General features: G+C 39.1%; 1 protein-coding gene across 2 annotated transcripts in view; it reads right to left on the bottom strand.

Annotated features, from left to right (window-relative positions):
- GC (GC vitamin D binding protein) overlaps positions 1-13,838 on the bottom strand; it is a 151,848-nt gene that overhangs the window by 15,597 nt on the left and 122,413 nt on the right. For both annotated transcript variants that reach the window (XM_075202383.1, XM_075202373.1), the window contains exons 9-10: positions 5,577-5,709; positions 3,126-3,223 (exon numbers count right to left, since the gene is read on the bottom strand). In XM_075202383.1, the coding sequence (XP_075058484.1) occupies positions 3,126-3,223; positions 5,577-5,709 (231 nt within the window). The remainder of the gene's footprint in view (positions 1-3,125; positions 3,224-5,576; positions 5,710-13,838) is intronic.

Here is a 13,838-nt window from a genome sequence, read left to right as displayed (position 1 = left end):
GCAGTGATGGCACAGAGGGCAGTATAAAAATAGCATACTGGTCATGCCTTGTCTATGCACTCTGACAGAGAGGGGATAAAACATTTCTATATAAGTTTAATAGAGATTGCATGTCCTTTTTAAGTTGTCCACAAACTCATGTGTACTTTACTGAACTTTTGTGGGCACTTTGCACCATGCCTCTCTTTTTCCCTATGTTTTTTTATATGAAATATAAATTATCTAATGTTAGCTGTAAAAATAAGCCTAAACTAATTTTTAAAGTGTATCTGTCTTATTCTCGTCGAAACAAGAGTTACAATTGAAAATCTGCCCTACGGAGTCATGTTATCTAGATGGTTGTAAATAGGCACAAGTGGCAAAATTTTATGTAAATCAAATTTCGAGGTGCAACAGGCCATTTCACACAGGTGAAAATTTCAGCAAAACTGTCTTTGAGATTTGCTTGTGCTTTGCCATTCAGCAGAATGAATTGTATCGGAAATTTTTGTATTCTGGGGGTGACAACAGTGTCCATTCATTCTGCTCTGTGGTGTGGTTGGAGACGGTGGTGGAACAACCATTGGTGCGGCTGGTGCCATGCATCGGGGCCCATAGAGATAATGGGGTCCGCTGCATGGCAGATGCAGAGGTTTGGGGGCCCGGTTCCCTCCTCCCCGCCTCGCTGCACTGGGACCCACAGCTCACTAGTTCCGCATTTGGTTGGTGTAGAACTGAAAATTCTGGGTGGAAGAAAAATAATACTGGAAGTAGTACACTGAACACTAAAGGCCAATGTGCAAAATTTCTCAGCCAAATGAAATGAATATTACATAGAACAGTTTTGAAAATGTAGTTTTTTTCTATAAAGTTTTGATTGAAGCCATTAGAATATGTACCAATGCACACGCACAAATATAACCGGGCTATATTGCAATTTGTGACCAATCTCACCTGTCAGTCATGACTGGCAAAATTGCATCAGCTCCCCATGTTCCTAGTCACCACTTTGTGACCAAATTAAAGTTTTACTATACAAAAGAACAACTTTGTTTTCCTTCTACACATCAGTGGCTTTGTACATTTTTCATTCCAATGCCATGTTCTGATTTATATCTAAAGTGTCTTAATGTAACTGTGATTGCTTTTAATGTTTTCAAAAGCTCTCTCATTATTAATGACACCCACTATTGTCTGCAACAGATTACACATTTATTGAGCACTGATAGGAAGCCAAAAATATCAACACTAACTATTAAGGGATCTTCAATCAGAAGATAAAACCCATATGAAACAGGGGTTTAGAGCTATCTATGACTGTGTCTAAAGGTATCTTGAAGTCTTTGATAAAAAATTCACTTTAATTTCAGTTACTACAATAAGTGAAAGCAGATCAAACGCAGATATCTTTTTTTGAACGTTTGGCCACACATGTACCCAATTATACAATAGAATAGTTGTTGGAACAATGTGGACAGGAGACCCACAGGGGCAGGTGGTGGGATTAATCTTACCGTGAACAGAAGAACTATATATATTTTGATCAGAGTAAACAGCACCTTACATCATAATGATTTTAGTCATTCAGGTTTAACAAATGGAGATTATACAAGTAGAATAAAGTTAAAGCTGCAATCACAGATACTCATTTTTTATTAAACAGCAAGTTTTGTAGCACAAATCTAGGTTGTGCTCCTTATAACTCACTCTTCCCATTGCTTACTTCTAGGGGTCCCCACTTGCCCAAGGTCACCACTTCACCAATAGGGGGGGGGGGGCATATATTAGTCCTAACTGCTTCCCAAATTATCTGTCATCTACTGCACCAGCCACATTGCATGCAGCAGCCTTCTGGGTATAACACTGCGGGGGTGGAGGGCTGGAAGCAGTGGGACATTATTCTAAGTGCACCGCAGAATCAAATATGGCTAGATCTAATTAACTATAAAGTTTTTCTGTTGCAGACAGTCCTCTTTGCTGCCGCCTACCACTGCTTAGCTCTGAGAGCCATCAACCTTGTTCCACATCTTGTCCTAATCCAGCAAGGTAAGTAATGTATGTAACTGAGTCTGTAGAGAGAGGCAACTAATTGGCAATAGTCATGATCTATGTCATGACTGGTCATGGTGCTAGTCAATCAAATTGAGGTAAGGATCAATTCAACTTGGGGGGTGGGTGTTCAGCCTTGATATCGGGGAGAATCAGTTGGGGCAGTGTCATGAACTGAGGGAGAAGCAGTTGGGGACATTTTATCATGAACTTGAGTCAAATGGGAGGCATTTAAGTGGGTTCAGTCATGATCTGGGGAAGAATCAATACAGGAGAAATGACCTGGGGGACAAGCAATATAAGGGAGCGCTTCTTGGGGTACCTTTTATACAAGGGGGCATAACACAGGATAGAATCTATACAAGGGAATAATCTGGTGGAGAATCTATATGCAGTGTATGACTTCACCCACCAAGCATTTTTCCAGAATGGTTGGGAGATATGCAAATGTATATTATTATCATTCTATTTTTAATTTGTGCTGGCAGTGCTAAGGTTAAAGTTTTATAGTGTTTATAGTGTTATATAATATATAATGCTAATTTTAATGTGCCGTGAAGTGCTTCCATTAGGTAACATATCCAATGGCTATAAAAATCCATATCAATTATGTTCACTATGCATTTAGGGATGAATGTATAGATTGCACCTGCTTTTAACCTGCATCAAATGCTTTGAAGGGAGCAAAAGCATTTAAAATAACACAGCAAATTACAAATAAAATCAATTAAAATGCATGTAAAAAAGCACATTTGCATGTAATAATTTGGTAGAGTGATTTTTATTTTCACATATAATTACATGTAATTAACTTGTGTTAAAGATTCATGTAAAACTCATCAAGCTAATTCCAGTGGATGTAACCTGAATGTGCCGTGCCTGTTTTAATGTACTGTATCAATACTAGCTTGGTCACATTTGCTATTTAGCCATAAAATATATCCTACACATGAAATGGCATGCAGGCAATTGACCACCCATGGACCAGCAATTGAGTATGTAGTTAGTCTGCCAGTTAGTTTGTTTATATTTTTCCCAATAACTCATAATCAAAGCATGCTGAGCAGTGGTTATATGTAGACCTGAGCAGTTTGTACCTTTGCTTGAATTCGGAGAATGGATATTTATTGTACTCTCCACACAGCTCATTTCCCTCACTTATATACATTTTCATTTCTTCATTTAGCTGTGACTTCTGAAATAAAGCACAGATCATTTTTGAGACTGTCACAAAATAAAACCTACCTGATAAATGTCAAATACCTAACAGTTTTGCAAATCAGATGACAATTTTAAAAGTGAGTCGGCTAATGATGTAGCAGTACAGGATTTATGGCTATTATCAATATATTAACATAGCCAATGCTAGAGATTCACATTGCATCCAGACACGGGCCACACATAGCAAAATAAATAACCTGCTTTGAAAAGGTCACATGGAAGAATATATAAAGAGCCAGATTAAAAGTGAAACGCATTTTGCCGTTTCACTTTTGATACAGTTCACTTATTAACATAGGGATATTTTTTGTATTGTTTTCCATTCTTAATGATATGATATGATATGGTACATATCATAAAGAATAATACAGTAAGTGATTTGAAGAGGAATGGACTTGTCATTCAAACCACTACACCATTATATTTAAAACATCAGAACAGCAAAGAGTTTATTTAAATATTTTACTTAATTCCTGCAGAGTTTTATTTATTTATTTATCATCCGCTTACTCTCTTGGAAGATTCTCCAGATTTAAAAGTTGATGCCACCCTAATTGCCAAGAACAGTTGTTGTCAGCACATGTACTTAGCAGTGCATATGTAAATATACATAGCACAATAGAATTAGGTATTGGTTTTTATATATGTCCTCATTTTTGCATCTCGACAATAACTCACTAGATAGTAGTCAGGGCCTGATTAAGGGTTCAGGCCACATGCTCATAGCACCCCCTCGCCTTCCATATTTTACCTACTCAGTAGGTAAAAACTTGACCTTAATTTAAAATTAGGCTTCCTTAACCCCTACCACCTACAATGTTTATGTTTCTGTGTTTATTGAAGCTCAGCCCCACCTCAATTTTTAAAAGGGTCATGGCAATCATTTTGTTTTCATTACAATCAGAACTGTATAGCGGGAAGGGGGAAGGGGCTGTCACATCTATACCTATTGCCGTCCTTGTCCAACTGGTACGTTGCGCCTTGAATCCTCCTGATGTATCCTCATTTGTACAGTGAGTGTGCTCAAGTTATGAAAGCACAGGGTCAAGATCTGGCACGCTCGGGTACAGTAGAGTACACAGTTCAGTGCAGATATTACTATGTTTCTCTAAGATGTAACTTTAAGCATCAAGGAGGAGCAGGGAGAGGCAGCGAGTGAGCCAGCATACCCCCTGCTCTTCTTCTTGCTGGAAGACATGCTGCTGATAGGGGATACAGATCAACAGCTTTCTCACGCAGGTCACAGGGCAACCGCAATATAATAACCACAGACCGGATGAAGAATCTGATGCAATTTACACTTAAATCTAAAGTGATGTTAAAGTACTATTAAATTGCACATACACCTCATTTATCTGACTTATCTGTCAGTGTGCATGATACACTTAAGGGTATCAGTCAAAGTAGTCTTGTAAATCGGATAAATGAATAAATTAATTAATGGGGGAAAATTTTTTAATTTGTTCTTCTCCCCTGCAAACAGCGCTAGGGTTGGATAAGCTGTTTGGGAGGGGGGCATAACTTTTTGTAAAATCTAATTATTAATTTACTTTTTTTTTTTAAATACAGCACAGTCTGTTGCACCAGGAGAAAGCACCTGCATTAGATAAGTCTCCTACAGATCTATCTGCAGCTGCTTTCAACTCAGTATAGCATGTAAAGAGCGTGAACACGCCATTACATTGCCATGCTCGCCTTGTTCCTCCCCTGTTCCTCCTCTCTAATCGCAGAGAGGTGCAAGGGGGAGATCCGTCTCAGTCTGAGTGCAAACTGTAATGGCTTCTTAGCTAAAAGTTCTTTTTGTGCTCATGCGTCCTACTCTACATGAGGCATTATAAGAGCATTATACAGCAAGTATACAGCAGTGTGACAGTTTGACTCTTTGACAATCAAAACAAAGCTTAGTCAGTATTATAAGGATTACATAAATACACACTTAGCTAAAATGTGTGTAGAAGATTGTTTTTTAAATCACACCTAAATAACCCTTTAAAGGCTGGCCTGAAGCAATCGGAAACAACATTAGGCATTATTAATAAGTAAAACAGAACACAAATATCCTCAGATGCATCTGTTCCTCTTAAAATGCAGATGAGGATGAATGTGGGCACATTTCTTTCCTACTCGTTTTATCTACTTAATTCAATGCCCGAAAAATGAAACTTGTTGTGGGCCACATTTTGAGAATGGTGTGAGAAGCTTTGTTTCTAGTTGGGCAGAGTACACTCGAATATGAAAATTCTCAGTGAAATGATACTTTAAAGATATCCTGTATATGTAGAGTTATGAAATGTGTTTGTGTTGATGTGGGGAAGCTCTCATATTACCTTCTTTTCCAAGCAGGAATTAGAATTTTCAGACCCACAGCATTTCTTCACAACGACTGCCACAGACTCGTACAGCTTATCAACAAATACTTCTGGCAGCTTAGTGTTTCTCCTTGCAAGCTCAAACATGTACCTGTAGATAAAAAGGAGGAAAATGACTGTCATAATGAAACATCTTGTCTTTTATCTGGTGATTGTTTATTTACTTTCAAGAGAAAATGTTTTCAAAGTCAGGTCTCTGCTTTTTTTTTTCCGAGCCATTCTGTAAAATTGTAAGGGAAAAAATGCCTTTCATTTCTATGGAGCTTTGCAGATTCAGTGACAGTGACAACAAGCTTTCCAAATGATTAAAACTGGACTATTCGGGTTTCACATATAGTTCCAGGAATGGTCCACAAATAAGGATAGAACAATACATTGAAACAAAGTTCCCTCTCATATGTAATAAACAAAAGATACAAAAGATAAAGTGCTGTAAACCTACTGTGTCTCACATACCACCCCAAGATGAATAATAAGCACAAGGATAAAAGAAGCATCCCAAGCATGCTGGAACCTGGGATGCCGGTCACACCGTCAAGAAGGGAAAGCCTTTTATCACAGCTTTTCAATAGTTTTTTATGTATGCCAGCTATCATAAAAAAAAGCAAATGCCATTAAGTTACTTATATATATTAAGATATATTAATTTCCTTTTCACACATGGTGAATAGGAAATGGCTGAAGTTGAGCCATTTAACTCTTTGACAATGGGAGCTGGAGCACAGAAGGCAAACAAAAAAGGCCTGGGGGTCAAAAATGAAATATGGGGATGATCACCAGATATATTTGTGACAGTTGTAGAATAATTTTATACTCAGGGGGCCCGTCTTGTGGAGTGTGTTATCATGTAACCCATCTAGTTTTTAGGAAGACATGTACTGTAAAACTACCCAGAATATTATATAATATTAATATATTAAAAATTAAGTGTTCTTGTGTTTATGTTATTATTTATTATGTGTTTTTGCAAAATTAAAATGTTAGGCTTGCAGTTCATGTCCTCTGAGTCATGTATGTTATAAATGTACTAGATCAGCAAACTCTGGAAAATCTGAGATCCAATAGTTAATTAAAAGTACATATGGGAAATGACATCTTTATTGAAGTATCATTGTCCCCCCCATATATAGGTAGAAAAAGTAGATATGAGCATGCTGATAACATAAGGCTTTAAAACACAGGGTTTTCTTTAGAATTGCATGTAACCATGAAAGTGCACACTTGTGTTATTACACTTGTATTTTGATACGTGCATCCTGCAATAAAGAGCATAGATGCATCCAGAGCAAAGATACAGCTGTCCTCGTCATCAACTCATAACCTTATTGCATTCAGCTTATGAACGCGCAAGGATAAGTCTAGAAATCTGTGCCTGTATATGCGTGAAACCCAACGTAGGAGACATTTCAAAGGTGCATAGCTAACTTGTTTGTGCACATCTTTACTGTATTACACTTGCTTGTGAATTCCCCAGACCTATCTCTGAAAGTTCAAGGGGCTATAAGGGCAACTCAAACTGTACACATGTGGTCCACCACATTTTCTTCAAAATGGTAAATTGGGAAAAAAAATTAATAATACGTGTCTCTAAATAAGGCCCTCAGCATTTAAATCCCATTCTTGATAAAATAGTGACCTTATCATAAAAAATATTGCTTGCTTTTGCCTCATTTATGCTTTCAATAAAGCAGCACAGTGAGAGGACATGGTGACAACCATTATTAATTCTTGTACTTTTGTTTGCAGCTGTGTTCTAAATTTGGGGAATAAAGCACCAGAAATGTACTTCACACCTGGGGGTAAATGTATGAAGCTCCGGGTTCTTCAACACCCGCGAGTTCGGCGTCTTCAGCGCTTAAATTTAAAGCTGGAAGTTTCCCTTTACAAGGCAGCGCCGCTTTAAATTTAAGCGCTGAAGACGCCGAACTCGCGGGTGTTAAAGAACCCGGAGCTTCATACATTTACCCCCTGAAGTGCAATTTTAAGGTGTAAAATAGCCTGATTAAAAGTATAGGTTGAGGCTCAATCTACATTAGTTTGGAACTCGTGCAAAAATCAAGTCCTTTTCAGAACTCCTCTTTTTGCCTTGGTCACATGTGCTGAAGAGTGGAGGGGGAAGACTGGCCCATAAGAAAGGAAATGGAGACTGAGAGCAGGAGGGTAGGAGAGGGAAAAGTGAGAAACAGGAGGGGAGCCTGCCGGACCAAAAGGGAGTAGGAACAGATCATTCCCCTGCAGGGCCACCAAGAAGAATTTAGGGCCCAAGTACAGCAACGTCTTGGGGCCCCCTCCATAAATGATCAATGCAAGGGTTGTGTGCCTCCAGGAAAGTGGGGCATGGCTACATAGAGTTGGGATGATGGTGAACATGGAGCATGGCGACATAATATATTATGTATTAATACTGTGTTACTCTCTCGTACCTGTTATTGTTGCTTTCACACCATTGTGTTTGTTTTGTTTCTGAAATGTTGGTACTTGTTTGGAAAATGTATAGGCACATGAAATATAGTAAGCCTCATAACCTCCACAGTCTCATAATGCCCTCCCCAGCCACATCACACCCTCCACAGCCAATCACACCTTCCCCAGCCACCTTGCACCATCTCCAGGAATGGTCCACCACCACATCATGCCAGCCCCCCAGAGACATCATGCCAGCCCCCTAGACATCATGCCAGCACCAGATATATTTTCACACTGCCATTAGGCACATCATCACCCCCCCTAGACATATCATCACACCCCCAGGCACATCATAACAGCTCCAAACACATAATACCCTCCACAGCCACCTCAAACTCTCCCCAGCCACCTCAGCCACACCACATCATGCCCCCCATGCCATATCATGCCAGCCCCTCGAAAACCCATCATGCCAGCCCCTCCCCAAACACATCATCATAGCCCCAGACATATCATGACACCCCCAGACACATTGACATCTTGCAGAACACATAATGCCCTCCCCAGCTACCTCACACCCTCTTCAGCCACACCACACTGTCCAAAGCCATGCCTCCCCAAGCCATAACATGCCACCCTCCAGACAGATCATGCTACCTCCTCACACACCTCATCACAGCCCCAGACACATCATCACACCCCCAGACACATTGACAGCTCCCAGGCACATCATGACACCCCCAAACACATTATGAAACCCCCAGACCGTCTGTACTTACCTATGATGTGCTGGTGCTGCTGACATCCACCAGGGTGGAAACTTCCTGCATAGTGAGCAGGAAAGACCCTAGTCTTGTGAGATTAGCTCATTTCATGAGACATAGAGCTCCTTGGCCCACACTGAACCCAGTAAAAAATAGGCTGTGTCTGAAAGTTTGAGCAGCCAGACACAGTGCGAGCAGCTCGCTAGACATGCTTCCCTGGGCTGATAGACAGGAAGCTGGGCCATACAGGGTAGGGGACTGAATCCCCACTATCAGCAGGAGTACATTTAATTCAATGGTTGATGCCTGGGAGGGAACGAACATTGTTTGATTTGCAGACCTCTATAAGGTCCACATTAGCCAGGTGAAGCCTGTTTATCATGATCCACCACTACTGCTATGTCATCATTTTAGGAATAACCAAGCAATGTTTCTACCTGTGAAAATATCCGTGCAACATATATTTTAGTATGCTGATACAGATGGCTGCAGTTTTCAACTCTGTGTCATACCTCCAACATAATGGCTAAAATATGTGAAGACAGGGTTGCTTATGAAATCTACTGAATATCATCTCAGTTCAACTGTTATTGTTGCCGCCTCTGTTTCTCTTTTGGGATCTACACAAACTCCATGTTGCCAGAAGTTGCAGCTACAATTACTTATGCAGGGAACAGGAGCACTGTGTCCAAGAAAAATACATGGCACAAAGTTATTTGAAGTTGGCCAACGGCCAACACAAAAGTAAAATCTTTCTCCAGAACGAGAAAAGGAGTGAAGTTTGGTTAATAAATAGATGAAGGACAGTCATGGTCGCCAGCAACTGACTGTCTCTAGACGTTTCTTCAGTGACTGGATCAACTTTCATGTCTCCACCTTCCACTGTCTCAGCCTCCCACTGTCTCTCGTCATAGTAGCTCTGCCACACCACCAGTAGCTGCACAGAAATGTCAGTTGCCAATGGCTGCTTTAACATTGAGGTCTGCTTTAATACTTATGCCTTACAGTAGCCACACAAACTTTCCCAAACCACCAGCTACGATTTTTGATCCACAACCTAATGAATAAATTGTTCCCCAAAACCTCTAAGATTGTAAGTAATTTTTTTCAGGGCCATTTTTACCTTATGTTTCATTTAAATATATTTTATTTATCCGTATAATGATCCTCTTACAACACTACTTAATATGTTGACTATTTTTTTTTCATTTTTTTTCCTACCATCTCACGGAGGTTACATTGGACTAATCAGCTGTTTATCATCGGTAATTGCCTCTGAGGGCTCAGGAGCTGGAATTGACTTAATTTAAGTTGGATCATAGATTTCATCTACATCAGGACTCCATGTTGGATATACTCCATTTTTATTTACCGTATATACTCGAGTATAAGCCGAGTTTTTCAGCACATTTTTTGTGCTGAAAAAGCCCCCCCTCGGCTTATACTCGAGTGATGCTCAGGACTCCGAACACCGGTTACCGCACATGCGCGGGTTGCATCACCAGCACATCCGGCAACAGAGCCAGACACGGAGCGCACAGCGCTTACACAGGGGAATACCACCACATCATCGGGATTTACGGCAGCCGCACAGTGGTCTCGAGCACATCAGTTTCTCTTGCCTGGATAAACTTTTGGTATTGTCCTACCGACTATGCCGTTGTTATTCACTTGTATGCAGAGACTTTGAGATTGCTTCCTGGTACATCGTTAGAAGCAAACACCGGCCAGGAGCAGGATCGCTAGCTGGAAGGAGGACCTTTGCATAGACTACCTGGACACACCATCTGGGGAGGGAGGTAAGTGCACTATCCAACCTTCCCAGACTCGTGGCCCTTTGTTTTTATTGTGACAATGTTTTAACAGCACCGTAAGATTGGCGGTTGCTATATTGTATTGTGAGGACATATGCAATCAGTAACCAGCCCCATACATACAAACGGATATCACATCCTCTAGAGATGCCTGCTTGTTTTTAAGAGTAAGTCCACGTTTAGTCTACCATTGTTTTATCCAATATTGCATTTTTTACAATCTACATATTTTTATTTTTCATATTGCTTTTTATTTACACTTTCCTTTGTATCTCTCTATTGCGCTGGAGAATCCATTGTTGTTGTATTCCCAGGGGTTCGAGACCACCCCTTCTTTCTGTTCCTCTGGCTGCCCATTTTCATCCATTACTGTGATTGTTTTTGTCGCATGTACTTTGAAATTTACCAGTAGCTGCTGCATTTCCCACCCTAGGCTTATACTCGAGTCAATACGTTTTCCCAGTTTTTGTAAAATCAGGTGCCTCGGCTTATATTCGGGTCGACTTATACTCGAGTATATAGGGTATATTATTTATTGTTGATACTTTGATCAATATTGACTTATATATACTGAACCGCAGTTATAATTTTGATACAAGTTATATTTTGTCATATAGAGCGCTTTTGCTGTTCTGCATATATTTGCATCAAGAGGCTATTTGGGATATCTGCTCGTAGCTAGCGAACATATTTTCCTGTGGCAGATGATATATTGCTATATGTGTTATTTTTTATATGATTTAATAAATATTGGTTTTATATTCATGAACTCACACTTTTTTTATTTTTAGGCAATTGTGTTACTAGCGCTGTTATTTTGTGTTTTATTGTTCTTCTTTAAAGAGTTCACAGGCTCTTCTACAGCTGCAGGTACATTTTTGCCTTTTATTTCCCCAGATCCATACATCAGTGCCAGGTTTTTTTTATATTTTTTTTATATTTTTGCTTTAATACTTAGGCCTTACAGTAGCAACACAAACTTTCCCAAACCACCAGCTATGATTTTTGATCCACTACCTAATGAATAAATTGTTCCCCAAACCTTTAGAATGCACTACAATCTCATTTCTTTTTAATAATTACACCTTGCAAAACGAATTGCTAAAATCCCTCATCCCAACCAACTCTTGCCGAAGGCTTGTGCTAAATTTTCCTCTGCGAACACCATCACAAACTTATACATTTTTGTGGAAATCTAGTCACACTTGCGCATATCTAGATACACCTTGATAGAGCGTTTTCTGCTTTATAAATGCCCTGAGATGGTACTGCATCTATCTGGTTGTTGTTAACTGTGGTCCAAACTTAATGAAATTCAATTAAAAGATGACCCCTTAAAAAGCGCTTCTTTTAAAATGCAGCCGTAGTAATATCACAGAGTGCCACTTTACTCTTACATATACATATCCAACACAAAAAGTGATATCTATACCACAAGCGCAAAATGCATCACACAAGAAAAAAGCTAGATAAATATTTACAGTTCTTTTGCAGAAGTCCTTATTTTCATTAAGTATTTCATATAATTCCTTTTGTTTATAGATTCCTTAATAGGTCGATCCTTCCAAATATCTCAGGATACAAGGATTTAATAAATGGAATAAATAAATGGGAAGTAAATAGACAGAAAAGTAATATAGTGTAGTATTCAATACTAATTTATGATTCCACACAATCTATTGATCCCATATATACCATACAGGTGTTGTTAATTAACGATATCTTTACCACCACGTGGAGAAGAGACTTTCAGGATTAATTACCCCTTAAGAATTGTGCTTACTTTTTATATGTTGGAGTAAATAGCCTTCTAATTATAATCCTCATCACAGGAAATTTCTTTTTGATCCAGTCTTACTCCAAAGGATAAATGACATAAAGAAAAAATAAGACAGGATCTGGGGTGATATCCTTACAAACAGTATAACAATTTTATTAAATAAAAACATCCATAAATGTTATGAATTTCTTAAATAAACATCTTAATCCTTTTGCTATTCAACAATCAGTACACTGACAATCAAGCAAATACACTCCTACCAGAGCTTCTCAGTGTGTTCAGCGTTAGATAAAAAAAACAGTCCCGGGATATTGACACTGCAACAACTTGGTCAGCTGAGTTACACAGTGCCTTGAGAAAAACTCCAGTGGACGGAGTCGAAACGAGATGCTTTTATGTAATAAAATTGTTATATTGTTTGTAAGGATATCACCCCAGATCCTGTCCTACTTTTTCTTAGGGATGTGCACCGGCGACTTTTGAGGTCTCGTGTTTTGTGTTTTGGATCCGGATTTTCGTTATTTTTGGGGTTCGGATTTGTCTCGCAAAACACTTGACGAAAGGTCTCGGTTCGGATTTAAGGTTTTGGATTCGGATTTTTTTTGAAAAAAACATAAAAAGTTTAAAAATCAAGTTTTTGGGCTTATTTTCACTCCTAGGCTATTATTAACCTCAATAACATTCAATAACAAGCATTTCCACTAATTTACAGTGTATTCTGAACACCTCACAATATAGTTATTAGTCCAAAACGTTGCAACAAGGTATCTTTCTGGACTGCGTAGAGGAGTGGGTCACCACAATATATATTAAAAACCCTGAACTTTTATGAATCGCACCAATAAATGTACCTGGACTGCGTAGAGGAGTGGGTCACCACAATATATATTAAAAACCCTGAACTTTTATGAATCGCACCAATAAATGTACCTGGACTGCGTAGAGGAGTGGGTCACCACAATATATATAATAAGAAAACCATCAACTTTTATGAATCGCACCAATAAATGTACCTGGACTGCGTAGAGGAGTGGGTCACCACAATATATTAAAAACCCTGAACTTTTATGAATCGCACCAATAAATGTACCTGGACTGCGTAGAGGAGTGGGTCACCACAATATATATTAAAAACCCTGAACTTTTATGAATCGCACCAATAAATGTACCTGGACTGCGTAGAGGAGTGGGTCACCACAATATATATTAAAAACCCTGAACTTTTATGAATCGCACCAATAAATGTACCTGGACTGCGTAGAGGAGTGGGTCCCCACAATATATATTAAAAACCCTGAACTTTTATGAATCGCACCAATAAATGTACCTGGACTGCGTAGAGGAGTGGGTCACCACAATATATATTAAAAACCCTGAACTTTTATGAATCGCACCAATAAATGTACCTGGACTGCGTAGAGGAGTGGGTCACCACAATATATATAATAAGAAAACC

The sequence above is a fragment of the Mixophyes fleayi genome, chromosome 1 (assembly GCF_038048845.1).
Source record: "Mixophyes fleayi isolate aMixFle1 chromosome 1, aMixFle1.hap1, whole genome shotgun sequence".
NCBI lineage: Eukaryota > Metazoa > Chordata > Amphibia > Anura > Limnodynastidae > Mixophyes > Mixophyes fleayi.
The sequence above is the reverse complement of the archived record's forward strand: the minus strand, read 5'-3'. Positions and strand labels throughout refer to the sequence as shown.